At 39.1% G+C, this 16,274-nt stretch overlaps 1 protein-coding gene across 9 annotated transcripts in view; it reads left to right on the forward strand.

The window, feature by feature from the left end:
• Window positions 1-16,274, forward strand: part of LOC126456778 (zinc finger protein OZF-like) — a 181,276-nt gene that overhangs the window by 44,052 nt on the left and 120,950 nt on the right. For all 9 annotated transcript variants that reach the window (XM_050092557.1, XM_050092556.1, XM_050092549.1 and 6 more), the window contains one exon: window positions 8,794-8,856. Coding sequence is in view for 8 of the 9 variants with exons in the window: in XM_050092556.1 (XP_049948513.1) it covers window positions 8,794-8,856 (63 nt within the window). In the remaining variant the exon portion in view is untranslated. The remainder of the gene's footprint in view (window positions 1-8,793; window positions 8,857-16,274) is intronic.

Below are 16,274 nucleotides of genomic sequence, written 5' to 3' on the forward strand. Positions count from 1 at the left end.
ATTTTAGATTCATTTTGTGTTTCCTATACGTCATGAACTGAAAACATTGCACAGTACAAAATACAAACATTTACATATACAGTGAGAAGAAAAATTCGTGCACTTGGATAGTAGTAAATGAATACTAAAGGTTGGCAATCTGGTAAGACTGTACTCACATGTACAGTAACTCCCTCTGACAGCATATGGGAGTAGTGCTCTGGAGTTGGTGCAGTGGATAGCATTTTGGGTTAGCAAGCAGGAGGTCGAGGGGTCAATTTTGGGTTGAGGCATATTTGTTTTTATTTGCCAATTTCATCCTGCTATACAATGTTTCTTAAGCCACATGTATCTGACGTTTGCATAGCACAGTGTTTTGTGATGGTGAACATAACAAAAATGTGGTCAGACAAGTCAGAAATGGACAATTGAAACAAATTAACTCTCATAGGACAGAACAACTACAAAATCAATAACAATTTTGAGATGCTAAAGATGATGGAACCGTTAAATAACTCAAATCTACTAGTCATTAATATTATATGCAGTACATCCACTCAGATGTAACACATTATCAACCAGTGACAATAATAATTTTTGTATTGATGACTGCATGACATTTACAAAAGAATATGAAACTTCCTGGCATATTAAAACTGTGTGCCGGACCGAGACTCGAACTCAGGACCTTTGCCTTTCGCGGGCAAGTGCTCTACCGACTGAGCTACCCAAGCGCGACTCACACCCCGTCCTCACAGCCTTAATTCCGCCAGTGCCTCGTCTCCCACTTTCCAAACTTTACAGAAGCTGGGTCATATGGTTCTTGACTCTTTTCAGCATAACTGCGTCCACAGATACAAGAGCAGCATGAACATGCATTGTGAGTTCTTCCACATGTGGTCGGCGAAGTGAAATACATATGCTCCTTTAAGTGATCGCGTAGGAAGAAAACCAGGGAGTTTAGGTCAGGTGAATGCAAAGGCCATACAACTTGGCCTCTTCATCTGAAACATTGCTTGAAAATGTTCTGCCTAAATACTGTCACACATTAATTACAAAGTGTGGAGATGCAACCTCTGTGAAACATAAGAAGCATTTCTTCCAGTGCATCAGGCAAATAGTTTGAGATGAGTGCATGATATCTTTACGCAGTCCACTAGTAAGGCAAAAAGTAGGGACCCAAAGTTCTTTCTCGCAGTATCCCAGCCAGGACATTGATGCCAAAGCAAACTTGATGTCCACGATCATGGGTGACGTGTGTTAACGTCACACCAATGCTGGGCATTGTGCATCTTGAAGACACCCTCGTGGGTGAACACTGCTTCATCTGATCATATTACAGTTTTTATGAAGTCGTCATTGGCCTCCTGTTGTTGTTGGAATCATGCACAGAATTGCATTCGCAGACGGCAGTCTGCAGGAGCTGCGTTAAAGAATAATGATAGGGGTGCAGCCCAAGCTTGTGCAGCATGTCAACGATCATGTGTTGTGAGACACATGGCTACCTTGCCTTGCTACATGTACTCTGCTGGAGTTCTTGTCGTATAACCTCCAGAATCGCTTCCTCAGTAGCTGGAGTATGGTGAGTCCATGGACGCATGTCTGTCACACAATGGTGGAAGGAGAGAACCTGTCTCTCAAAGGTGAAGCTCCAGATGACAATAAAACATTTTTATCTGGATGACGTCAACCTGGATATCTAGCAGCATATTCACGAGTGGTAACACCAGCCCAGTTATCAGATGCACCAAAGACCAGAACCATATCCATATAATCATTGTTTGTATATGCCGTACATCTGCCATACTGTTTTAGAATAACACAAGAAGAGAAAACAATGTGTGTAGGCGAATGTACATGGAGTCTGTCACATGCATATTACTCCATTGGCAATTAGTACCTGTCCAGTGAACAGCAATTACAGTATAAACACGTGATTAGTCACAGCGGGCTGTTCCACTTAAGGTGCATCACCTCTCTTATGGCTTTTATTCTGTGTGATTCATCTCACCACTGTTTCTTTCTGAATTACACTGTTTCGTAATGGTGATGAATGTGATGTTTCCGTCAATAATAACAATAATAATAATAATAATAATAATAATAATAATAATAATAGTAATGCATGGGGATAGTTACTAAACAGCATGCACTTAACAGACTCAATGGTAAAAGACATAATGCATACAAATGGTAACAAAGTTTGGAAATTATTTGCAAAGCAAGTTGCTAGCCCTACTGTTGATGTAAGGCCCTAACAAAATGTAATGGACCTGAACGTAGCAAGAGTAATAGTTCGTACTAATGAGTGGGACCATTGAGGGAGGCTTTAAGGAAAACAGGTTTGGAATGTAGTAGATGTAGCGGTGTAAAACAATTTGCATCCACGACGTACAAAAGGCTTCTTTAAAAGATGACGAATGAAAACAATTGTACCTCCATTTCTGCGTTTGCAGTAAGTAAGTGCAAACGTTTCGTAGAAGACCACTATAGTTGCTGTTTGACGATTAAGACACCAGATACTGTACCACACAGACTGCATGTAGCAAATAAAAACAAATATGTCTCGACCCAGAAGTGAGCCTTCGACCTCCTGCATGTCAACCCAAAATGCTATCTGCTGCACCAAATGTGCGGCACTACTCCTACCTGATGACAGAGGTAGTTACCACACATGTGATTACAGTGTTGCCAAATTGGCAGTCCTTAACATCCATATGCTGCCGGAAATATGCGCAGATCAAAATTTTGTGAATACTTTTTTGTATTGCTAGTATGTGAGGAATTGCTCTGAGAAGTCCGAGTGTGTGAATTTTTCTTCACCCTGCTTATCAGATGGGCAAATGTTTTCAAATCATGATGTGTACTTATTATGCCAGATCAGTTACATAACAAAAGTCCAAATCACGTAGATAATATGTTTTGTAAGTTCTACACAAATACTTTTAAGGGTTTCTTGAGAAGTTGTAAAGACAAAATTTTGCAACTGATTAATTGTTCATCTTTATTTTACCCTCTGTCAATTTGTATGATGGTCGAATAACCCCGGAAATGGTTGAAAAGTAATGTTTAGAACACAGCTGATAAGTGTTCCTTGAAGTAAGGTGTTGTTCCAGAAACTCTTGAAAGCTGCGGAGCACTGTGGCTCAAAATGATTCCTACATGTATATTCCTCAAGTCAGCACATATGGTGTATCAGAGGATGTGCAGCATAGCATTATCATTTTTCAACAATTCTATTTCATTTGTGCATGGTATCACAGAAGAATGACTGTTGATACTGCTGTTTGTGCCTGAATGCATGCAATGTGACAAAAAAAGTGAAGAACCCAGGTGGGATGGGGAAACAAAGTGAAACTTCACAGGGTGAGATGATATGTGACGTTATTTCGGTGATTACAAAATCGAGTCAAAGAATTTGGCAGTATGACATTGCTATCCTTCTGGCCTGAGTGCATGCCCTGATTTGTTTGGGAAGGGTGTTACACAGCCGCTGTATCCTCTCCTGAGGCAAGTTGGCCCACAACTGTTATAACTCGTCATTGATACGCCAGATACTGGCACTGGGACAAAGTTAACAACCGAGTTGGTCCTCACACGTGTACTTCGTGAACAGATCTGATGAACTTTCTGGGCATAGGAGTACCTCAGCATAGTGCAGACAGTTTGTAGAGAAACGTGCCATGTGTTGACTGGTATTGTTCTGTTTAAGAATGGCACCACTGTACTGTCACATGAAAAGTAGCACATGAGGTCACAAAATGTCTGTGACATACTGCCAGAGTTTGTCAATCCCTACCAGCCGTGACCTGAAATCATACCAGGAGTGACACCACTGTGTCTGTCCAAAACATTGGAAGAGTGGCACCTCTCCCCAGGTCACCACCACATTCACCAGTGATGATTGTATGGGTTAGTGCAGAAACACAAAACCGTCACTGAACGCAATGCGACTCGGTTCGTCAGCAGTCCGTGCTTCCCAGTAATAGCACAGCTCCAAACGCAGCTGTTTTTGTTGAGGTGGTAATGGCAGCCTACATGTGGGATGTTAATTTCCTAGTCTGCATGCTGCTATTCTCTGATCAATTGTGCAGGTTGACACAGAATGTTGCAGGGAGTCCATTATCTGTTCTCGGGTGCCAGGCACATTACAATGTGCTAGGTGCACAATATGGCAATCCTTGTAGTGGCCGGGTACAGTTGACCGAAACCTTGGCGTCAAGTGTGCCAATGCTGAGCCCATGTGTCAGTGGCCCACGTACTCGTAGACATTCCTAATGTGGCTGCTTTGAGGTGGCATCTTAATCTTTCTGACACACTAATCTCTGGTGCTAGCAGGTGACACTAAATTGGCTGACCTGATGATAAGTTTTGCCCATGAAGGTAGTTTCCATTTGTGCCTGTAAGGTAGGGCCTTTTGGCCTCATTGACCACCTGAGGGGTTCATGGAGTACTGCTCTCCTGCTTTTGGCTATACAATTTGTGGATCGTGACCCATTCCTGAGCACAGAGGAAAGGATTGCTTTTTGTGGCATGGAGCAGAAGGACTGAAAGTATGTAACCAAGTAGCCTCTGTTCTATTGGATGTGCCAGTCAAAATAAAAATACATTTATCATGTGCACACTAATAGCCTTCATGAAAGAAAGCAGAAAATTTAATATACTGGTGCATTATTTCCTTATTCATGGAAAGCATTTTAAAGTAACTGTTCAGTGAGTGATAGCATGTGAAACGGTATTTTTGTCAGTATCGGATACTTATAACGGAAGTCCTGTAGAGGTGGAAATAAGGAAACCCAGAAATTGCAACCAGGAAATAAGGAAAGCAGCCACCTTACAAAATTACCACATAGGCAACTAACAAAAGTAAAAGTATTTTCTAAAACTTTGAGGCATTTTTATGTGCCAGAAGGGGGAGAAGTTTTATAGGGACGTTGTTGAAAGTGATAAATAGATTTCCATTTTAGTATTGTTGTAGTCAGTATTTTGTGCTGTAGTTCAATAGTGTTTGTTGTTATATTGCACTCCTAATTATCAAGCATTTGTGGAAAAATATGTCAATAAAGTGTTATACTGAAATATGTTATTGTATTTCTATGCAAAATAAAATAGCTTTCTTTGTAATTAAAAGAATTATTTAAAAAATCAATTTGAATGTGTTAACAAAACTTCTAATTTCCATCTTTGGATTTATCGACTTTTGAAAAAACTTGGAAACTTTGTCCCTCTACTCTGACCACAACAATACAAATAGATACACTGACTGATAAAAAAAGTGATGCACCAGTGAGACACGATCAGATATCTATGTAACTTTGTACATGCACACATCATCATTGTATACGTAAATTATTTGATTTAAATTCTCTGTGAGACATAGAATGCCCACCATAAGGCTTTAGAAGTGTTACATTTATCATTTTTATGAAAATTTTAGAAAAGTCAAATGCACAATCAGAATTTTGCCTACAAAAGCTGTACAAGTGTCAAATTATCTCATTTATGTAATTGGTATTTCAGTGTGATATTTAAAAATTCGTACCCTCAAAAATTTACTTTTTTGTATTTATTAAGTTTTGAAAAAAAATGCTCCTTATATGTGATGCCTTCATGTTGCCTTTTTAAGTTGGTCCACAGCATATGCTTATTCTGATTTCAGGATGTATGATTATGACATTCTGTGCTTATGACTGAAAGCAGCCAACTTGTTTTAGTGCATAGGTGCTTGCTTTCTGTCTTTTGTTATTTTACTTTTTTATCCTTAGATTTTTTGTTTTCATTTTATATGAGGTTTTTATTTCTGTATTTGCTGAGAAGAAATTAATTACTTGCCCCTCCCATTTTGTAATTCTCTTCCATTGTATTTCCTCTGAGTACACCTTCCTCCTTCCACCTTTCAGCCTTCCTGTCTGTTACTGCATAAAGTCAAGTGCTGAAACGTCAGTCAGAAATGAGAGAGCAGAGAGGGCTGTGAAGAAGACATCAGCCAATTGCACGCTGACTGACACCTCTCTAGGATGACAATGCGATGGCAGCGACCTCTATGCAAAGAGGACTCAAAAAATCTCTTCAGTATATCCAATTCTTAAGTCGCTGGTCTTGATGCGCCTAACCTTGATGCTACTGTAGAAGTGGACTGTGACCAGTCATCACAGCGCTTATGTCCTCTTCGCATAGAGGATGCTGCTGTCGCGTTGTCATCCTAGTGAGGGTTTGGTCAGTGTGCAATTGATTGATGTCTTCTTCACATCCCTCTCTGCTCTCTTTTTTGTGACTGTCGTTCCACCACTTTACGCTGTAACAGACAGGAAGAGGAAAGGCTTAAAGGTGGAAGGAGGAAGGTATATTCAGAGGAAATACATTTGAAGTGAATAATACAAAATGGGAAGGGCAAGTAATTAGAGATGAGATGGGAGATATGATACTGTGAGAAGAACTTGGCAGAACACTCAAAGACCTAAGTTGAAATCTGGCATGTGGACTAGGTGACATTCTCCCAGAATTACTAACATCATTGGAATAATGTAAGACAAACCGAGCTGTTCTTCCTTGTGTGTGAGATATGAGATAGGCAAAATACCCTAAGAATTGAGTAATAATGTAAGATTGTAAATTTGTAAACACCACTCACAGATCAGGTCTTAGGCTTATTCTGACTGCGTGACTGCTGCCTATAAGGCAGTGTGAAGAGCGATCTATGATTGTCTGACATCTGATCCACATTTGTTCAATGCCTCCAGCCATTATTGCCACTAGGTACATCCTGATGATGTCGATGGTGCTTCTTTATTGAAGCAGCTCCTCCTTTGGCCTTATGAGGCTCAGTGGAATTTATTCTATACCCTTCTGCCTCAGGAAAAATCTGGAAAGATACTGGAAATTGAACCTGTGTCCTTCTGTGTGCTTCTGTTTGGCTGGGGAAGCAGTCAAATAATGTAATAATGTAGTAATTCTAATACCAAAGGAGTCAGGTGATGACAGATGTGAAAACTGCCAATGTGTCAGTTTAATTGTAATAAAAAGGAACAGTTTAATAATTCATTGTTGCAAAATATTGGCAGGAATTATTTACAAAGAAATGGACAAAGTTTGTGACCACAGGGATCATCAGTTTGGGACCCAGAGAAATGTGGTAACACACCAGGAAATAGTGATTCTATGAATTATTTCAGAAGTTGGCTTGAAGAAAGGCAAACTTATGTTTATAGACTTAAGAGAAAGTTTTGACAATGTTGACTGGAATACACTATTTTCAAGGTGGCAGGGATTGTTATGTACAACTTGTACAGATACCAGTCTACAGTTAGAAGAGTCAAAGAACATGGTTGGGAAGCATTGGTTGAGACAGAGTTGTCGCACATCTATCTGATGTCATTCAGTCTACACATTTAGCAAGTTGTAAAGCATATGAAAGAGAAATTTGGAAAGAGAATGAAAGTTCAGAAAAAGAGCTATAGAAAAAGTTCAGTTTATATAAATTATTTGTTGTGAATAGTTAACTTTCATTTATATTTGACATAAGTGAAATACATAAACTTTGTGTTATCTTTTTAAAATACCAAAACTCTGACTCTCAGATCAGGTATATTACAACCTCACCCACCCTGCCAGTCAAGTATACTACAGGAAGACAACACCTAGTGAAACCAAACATGAATTGTGTGGCATTTCAAAACAAATGCTTTATGACCAAATAAAATATGGCAGCTAATAGTATTGCATGGCACAGCAGGGAGCACTAAATAACATGCCACAATTCCTCTGTATTCTCTATCCTATTGAAAATAACAAATATCTTCTTACAGTTTCAATTATCATAAACAATATATATATAAACAGTGATAGTGATATCTTAGAATATTTTACTCTTTTGTGTTGTGTGTGACATCCTACTGCATTTCTTCCTATTCCACCTCCTCTTCTGCCCTTTTGTCATGCTAATTCTTCTCTGATTAGATAACTGGTTGTAAAAACCTGGCACTGGTCTAAACTATTGATGTTATCAGAGTTTTTCCTCTTTTGGTAAATTATCAAGCCATTGTTGAACTTCATAATACTGGATTATTCAAGTGTACTCAGAAAATTCAAATCTATTCAGATTCATTCAAATTTTGATGGACTGTTTGGTTCATTGCTTGTAATGAATACCAGAATCGTTCCCTTGAAATTCTGTGTCCAGTTCCTTAGCCTGTCTTCCTCCAGCTAAGAGCTTACTTAAGCTCACAATATGTTAAGTTTAGCCTTTGATTTCCTTGTAATATCTCAACTCACTTACATAAGGTCTGACTTGCATAAACTGTATTTGGTTATTAAAATGAAACAGTCTGTTCATGTATCCCCTGATGTTCTACCCATACATGCTATCATAAAAATATTGTATTATTATTTTATCTAACATCAGTGCTCAGTATATAGCTCACCTTGTCAGGCATGACTAAGGGGAAAAGGTCTGATGTTAATGTTGGCATTCAGCACTGGTACAAATGGATAGTGGATTTGACTGCTAAAGTCAGAATGCAGTTAAAGGGTTGACTATAATGTGGACTTTGAATTTTTAGGTTCTGGTTCTGAAATCAAACAGATAATTTTATACTGAGACAAAATAATGCTTGTTTAAACAGAAAGAAGATAAATTTTTAAATGACTGAACAGAAGGCACACCCTCACCCTTGTGCTTTCCTTTTATTTCATATAGTTTTCCTTTGTATGTGCCTCTAAGTGTACAGAAACTGATGTGGTTTTATAGTAGCATTTTACTGTAAGCCCTTTTGTTCTCCATGTTATACAGTATGAACGTATCTGTTCTTTTTTCAGTAAAGGAAGAAGTTCTGATTACCACATCCCTGGTTCCAGTTTTACCCACACACATCATAAATGGTAAAATACTTTGTATTTATAGAATGATTACTCATTAATATAAGGTTGCATTCATGCAGGATAATTAAGTGTAACCTCTAGTAAGTAGCTTTACCAGCCGTTGCTGTATAGAAAAGTTGTTTGCATTGTCATGTGTACTGCAGTGCAGTTCTAGTCTGTGATTTCTGCAGTAGATGAGTTGCTTTTCTTATTAATTCTTTGTTACCATCAACACATTTTCTCTGCGCCCTCAACCTTAATAATGCTTTTTTCCCCGTCACGTCTGCTTATTTAGTATGAATGTGGAGCTACCCATCCTTTCATCAGTATATAAACACGGTTAAGAATGGTAGCCATTGTTAGTGACCTCATTTGTCTCGGATTCTTCAGTGCAGTTCTTGACTTCTCTCAGATTAGTCAGCTGTACTTGCAGTTCTAGGCATTTTTTTTTAAATTTTTTTATTTTGCAAAAGTGGTAACTGTATTCAGGAACTAGGACCTGTGTTGCCCCGTCCACAAGATTTAGGTTGCTATTGAGACTTGCAGCATTGGTGATGACCCATTTGGAATGGTGGCTGTGATAACGTTAAACTTACCTGGATATCTACTGACACTCATTTTTAGCCTTTGTTGTATTCTACGAGATTAATCTTTGGTACTGACAGCTCAGTAGTGTCATTTCATTGCCTAGTGACAGCAGGAGCCAGCCAGAAATGAGAGGTGCTCAAGCAGGCAGCATGAGCTATGTTGGCTTCTTGTGAAACAAACGCATGCACTCGTGTTAAACGTGGTTACTGTGTTTCTTGTGTGTAACTGATGTCATTGTTTCACTTTGTTTAAATAGAAATCTGTGTGTTACTTTATTCCATGTTTGATGTTTTTAGTATTTTTTCACTACTATTTCATCTCAAACTGTGACGATGTGCAATTGGTGCAAGCATGTGAAGTGAAATGGTGGAAGAAAGTGTGCTACAGAGCCTAGACAGTGAATTTCTGTGTTTGGTGTGGGAGTACTTGAATGAAAAGAAGGATGGAGAGCTTATTATTTCCTGTTGCTCATGTCAAAGAAGAATGGAGAGCTTCATTTGCTGTTGCTCAGCTCGTAAAGAGGACTGCAACATTTTTGAAAACCATCAAAAACACTATTATAACAGTAGGAAGAGAACAGATCAGTATAGATTGATGAGACAGTCACAGCTAAGCTGCAGACACCTGGAAAAAATGAGGCTGAGAAGCAGCACATGGTAGCCTTGGAATATTTCCAAGAAGACACCATTTATCATCGTACATATATGTAGCTATTATACGAGAAAGGAATATCTGGCACTTTTGAAACTTTTTGTATTGATACAGAAAGATGATCATTTTGAAGACAGAAATGGGACAGTGATATTTCAAAGAATGTCAAAGAAAGTGAGTCATGATCAGATGCCGACAGTGATATGAGTGCAATTTTACCTTGAAGTACAACACATTCAAGAATTTAAAAGGAGAGGGTGTTGCTGACAGATCATGACACTAGATGTACTTTTTGTCAGATTAATATACTAATACATTCATTTGTTGATAGTTAATAGTGAAAATGTTTAACAATGCAAACAAAGACTGCTGAAGTCTGCAATATTACAAACGTAGTTGCTTGTCATTTGAGAAGTGGCAGCAAATGACTTTAACGGTATTTTAGCATACTACATATTGAATAGTTCCTTGCACCTTTTCAATTTTATTTGTTAGAACTAGTAAATGCTAGTAAATTGATGCATACAGATAGAATCTGTGTGTTGTTGCATATTTCGCTATTGCTGCCAGGTGACACGAGCCATAAAGACTGACATGTCTACACCACATCTGGTAACATTGGTACTTGGTCGACCAACCTGTCTATAACAATAATTTGTCTCACAGATTATATTCTGATTTGGATAATGGTAGTACACAGTGTACTTCCACCAAGAGGTAAATAGATCTGCATTCAGATCATGCAAGGGGCCTTTGTACATATCACAGAAATTGTGAATAATGTATGCAGGAAAGAATAACAACAAAACTCAATAAACAATGAAGTTCATATACGTGTAACGTCCTTGGTTGAACATAAATAATTTAGGGAATAAAGGCAATAACTCACCGAATACCAAATAGTTGAGGCACTGATATATCGAAAAAGTGTGTGCCCCCCTCCCCACACTCCCCCTCCCTGCCACACACACATGCGCACACACAAAGGGAGATTCATCTTTTATCCTTCAATTATTAAATTCATGTGCAGGCAGGATAGAGGAGATTCCCCCTTACTGTTCACAATATTTATTTTAACTTTGTGACTTTCTGTTCAGGGGTGCCCATACCCTGTGGCAGGAGATCCTCCCCTCCCTCCCCCCCCGCCCCCCCTGCCACCACCACCACCACCACCACAGCAGATTTTTAACGGGGTTTGGAATTAAACTTTTTATGGCTATTTCCAAGTAGCCAGTCACCTTCCAAAATATGAAACATATACCATACCACCAGGTCTAACCCCGCCCCCAGCTTAACCGCAACCCCCCTCCCCGCCCCGCCCCGCCCTTCCAAAATATTGTATGGGCACCCATGTTTCTGTTATCTGCATTGTACTCTTATTCGCTGAGTTTGTAAGCAACAATTTGTCAGTAGCAAATCATCAAGTAAATCTCCATTTAATGTGCAGAATGTAAGTAACATATACCACTAGAAGAGGTAGTAACTGTACTCTTCAGTTTTCTGTACTGTTTTCTTTGACATAAAGTAACTAATTTTTCTGTTAGCTAGTGGCTTATGCAAACACGATTAATTGATTTCTTTGTTACGATGTTTCTTTCTTACTAAGTGTATTGTTTTCCTTTGCCATATGTTGCATTAATTTGACTCTGTCTTCAGTGTTTTGGTATAGATGATTGTTATGTGTTTGTAAATAGTCATAAAATGTGTGCAGTTTCAGAAAGTAATATTTAAAGGAAAGTAGGTAGACAAAATCATCAGTTTTGAGGTTAACCATGTGGAAATGTGGAATTTTGTAAACTTTCACAGCTAGAGGCAGTTTATATGTCATTCCTAATTGCAGTGTGTGTTTAGTGCAAAAAGATGCACCAGTATTTTGGCCACTGGTGAAAGTGGTGTTTATCAGGGTGTGTGATACTACTGATGCAACGTCAATTTAAGTCTGGTAGCATCTTATATTGGCCCAAGTTGACAAATCAGAAGAGTTGGTTTCGGGATGTGGTGCTACTCCCTCAGTGTCTGTTGTGGGGTTTAGAATCTGTCAGCATATTGTGTTCCTTCTGTAGGTGTCTGGGATGATGGAATACCCTTGCAAGCACATTATACCTGTGTGCCAGCTATGTTGATAGCCAACATGATCACTTGTGGTTAAGGTTACCAGCTTCAGTTTAGTGGCCTGCTTTCTTTATCTTGATTGCATCCAGTGTCAACCTTTTGGGTGTTAGTGGCTGTCAAGCTAGTGTGCCAGACATTTCAAGCTGTATATGTTAGCCACATTCAGTTTGCTCCTCATCCACGACTGATGTGTGATGCTGTCAGTATTTATGTACCTTCTGTGCACTTTATCTGCATTTTTGCTATTCGTCAGGATGATTATAATTGTATTATTGTTCCATTACTTTGTTTTAATGTCCACTATGTGAATAATTTTCCCAATAGGTCTGTGACTGCCTGCACAACTGGTGGAAGTGGTGTGTGTGGTTGTTCCACCTTATTGTCCCTGTATCATATGTCTCTTTTTGGATACACTTCTCTCTCTCTCCTTTTTTCCCCAGTGTCCTTTAGCTCTGAAGGTGGTACACAGCTTCTGCAATTTTGACTTTATTACGGGTTCCATCCCAGACTTGGTATGCGTCTTGTGGTCAGCATACGTAATAGAAAATTTCCCTGTTGTTGGGGCGGTGGGTCACTGCAAGCAGAGGACTGTAAGAGCTGGTGGTCTTCCTGTGGACTGTGCGCCCAAGTGTACCATCTACTGCTGACTGTACACTTCCTCATGAAGGGCTGCCAGTGGCATTGGAGACACAATGGATCGTGACAGCAAAATCCAGCACTTAGTCTGCATTTGCTTCTGTGAGGAACTTGAAGGAGAACATACAGCTAAGGGTATCAGGAAGATGCAGACTTTCTGTAAATAGAACTTATTTTTGACAGATCCATAGACTAATTCAGCACTTTACAACTTGACCTGAAATTTGTAGAGAGACTTATCCATTAAAACTTTCAATAAACACGTTTAATTTCCCAACATACAGCCTGGTGAAGTACCTAACAAAAAATTTGCAGCACCTGGTGGGCAATAGGCCACAACTGATAAAGAATTCAGCCCACTTCATCACATTCCTAAAGCAACAATCCGTATTGCCCCCGAACCTCACAGTTAGTTTTGACATTATGCTGCTGCTTACTAGTGTTACAGTGGAAGAGATGTGAACGTGTGGCGCTGCTCCTGATGTAAGTAACCTTGAGGGATTCTGTTTATGGGCACGTTTTTTTCAAGCGGAAAGGAAATTTTTTATAAATAGATGGGTAACATAGCGATGGGATCTGAACACACAAGTGCACAGGTCTCCAGTACTGAAAGATACCTGCATGCCATCTCCCATCACCACCATCCACAACAGAGGAACTTGTTATTACAAACTCTGACCAAGAGGGCCTACTGAATTTTTGATACTGGTACCATAAAGTGGAAACTGCAAAAACTGTAAACCACCTTATTGTGATACTGTGAACAAACTACTAAATATATTATGTCCACAAAGAACAAGAGGGGAAGATTCGAGGAGGGGAATAACCGTGCACCAGTGTGTTGCTCCTTTAGTGTTGCATATCCCGGTGAAAGCCACTTGTAGCAGTGGCCAAAGAACAAATATATAATTTTACATGACACAGGTTGTAACTCATAAGCACTTTATGTAAGTTGATGTAGAAGTAGATAGCCTGGAAGAAAGCATTTAAATTAAATTATTTCTGGAAGAAAAGTTGATCTTTGCGTTGACACTTTCTATGCAATACATCTATCAACAGCAATTCACGAAGCTAGGCGATTTGCAACATTTCAGAATGATTATTGGAGGCCCATTCATAAAGTAAACAGCTGTTCATGGTAAAATTTTTGAAACAAGCAACAGAATTATCATAATATTTGCACTTAAAATGGAATTAATTTTTTCACTTATATACCGATGGTGCCTCTCGGATACATTTTTCAGAGGCAGGTAGATGTCCATGTCCTGCGGGTGTGGTCAGATCTCTGTCTTTGGTTACAAGAAGCAATGCTGTGTTGGGGCACCCAAACAAAGAATCTGTGTAGTGCTTGGGCAGGGCTGATGAAATGCCATACCTTGTGCAGCTTGAACTGGTTTAGCAGAAGTGGAGGCTGCTAGCAGCCAAAGTTTCGTGGCTTCACTTACGCTGCAGTCAGCAACCCATTTACGCTGCAGTCAGCAACCCATACACTGGAGATGGTGCACTAGCGGTGGTTAGTGGTGGCAACACAGAGGTTGCTGGGCATACAGTAGATCTGGTAGCTCAATTGGACGATGTGTGACAGCTGTCCAGGTACCTTGCCCACCAACTTGATTCCCTGGTGGTTGGCTGGGCACCTGTTAATAGGCCCTCAGTGACAATAGTTTGGCTGTTGCTGGCTGTAGCATTGCCTGGTCAAGTTGACGCAATGCTGACTCCACATCTTGCCTGTTGATTTGTAGTAAGGTCGACATAATACAGACCATAGTCAGTAATCTGATGAAGTCATCAGCTGTGAAGTAATTCTTGCAATAGTGCCAAAAGTGTGTCATATTGTGGCATAATAAAACAATTCTGTGGTCTAATTGCTTATGCAGTAGGCACAAGGAAAAGCACAATTAGTCAGCTAACAGATCCAGAGTTGATGTAGAATTTAGTATACCTTTTATTTATCATTGTCTGTTAAAGCACACAAAGTTAAATAGCCAAAAATAAGATGAATTGATTCATGGACTGCATAGGCAACATTAGCAAATGTGGCACAACGGACCTGGAGACATCAGAATATTTCAGACGGATTATGTTATGGTGAAACAGATTTAGAAATCAGATTTTAAACTGTAAAACATTTACAGTGTCAGACGTGAACTCTGCCCGTAGTTCATGAATTATGAACTGCAGATTAGAATTGAAGAAATTGCAGAAAGGTGGGAAATTAAGAAGGTGCAGCATCATTCATTAATTTAAAGGAACCACTGGTTGTTCAGAGAGACCACTAGACAACAGTGGATTGAAATAGAGGGATGGGATGCAAAAGGAGGCCAATGGGAAAAATTGTAGAAGTGTATGTGACTATGGGAAAGATGGATACTGCCTCTGAAATCTGAGGAGGTACTGGGAATCAAACCCAGGTCCTTCCGCACTGAAAGCAGTGAAGCTAACAGTTTGGCTGCACACTGTGTTTCTTAGTGATAAAGATAGTCTTTGGTATCCTGGTGCCACATCAAGCATATGAAATAGGTAATTTATTCAGTCTAGCACTCAGTATATACTTATAATAAGCTTGTGCAATTATGTTAATATTTCATAAAACTATCATACACCAATGTCACAGGTGTTAAAACATGAAACTGAAAAGAGTTAATTACAATTCCTAAGCAGCATGCATAAATATTGTTACTAAAGCCTATCTTGTTTTACATACTAACAGAATATTATACAGTACCTATGTACAAACATGTGATAAAGTGTCAGAGAGATGAGTGAGGAGTGTAAAGTGAGCGATTTGATACTTGGTTTGCAGACATTCAAAAATCTACAAATGTAATGTGCCAATAAAATGGATGGGGATGTTAATAATGTGCCAGAGATTCATAGGCAGAGCTTACTGAACAGTAGTGGATTAAATGTTAAAATGTCAGTTTGACAATATTTTTTGACAGAATTTTTTTAGCTTTTAATTGATGGAAGAAAAATGCACACTTTTACTTGCATTTTCAAATAAAATAATTTGTTTTGTTAGGCAGTAAGACAGAATTATTCCTAGATTTCTGGAAAGCATTTGGCACAGTGCCTCACTACAGATTGTTAACAAAGGTAGAAACATATGGAATAGGTTCCCAGATAAATGAGTGGCTCAAAGTAATAAACCCAGTACATTGTTCTAGACGATGAGTGTTCATCAGAGACAATGCTGTAGTCAGGAGTGCTCCAGGAAAGTCTGAGAGAACTGCCTTTATTTTCTATGTACATAAATGATCTGACAGACAGGGTGAGCTGCAACCTGTGGCTGTTTGCTGATGTTGTGGTTCATGGGAAGGTGTTGAAGTTGAGCAACTGGAGGAGGATACTAGAGGACTTAGACAAAATTTCTGATTGGTGTGATGAATGGCAGCTAGCTCTAAATTTAGAAAAATTAATTGGAAAAACAATCCTAGAATGTTTGAATACAG

Source organism: Schistocerca serialis, chromosome 2 (genome assembly GCF_023864345.2).
Source record: "Schistocerca serialis cubense isolate TAMUIC-IGC-003099 chromosome 2, iqSchSeri2.2, whole genome shotgun sequence".
NCBI classification, from domain to species: domain Eukaryota; kingdom Metazoa; phylum Arthropoda; class Insecta; order Orthoptera; family Acrididae; genus Schistocerca; species Schistocerca serialis.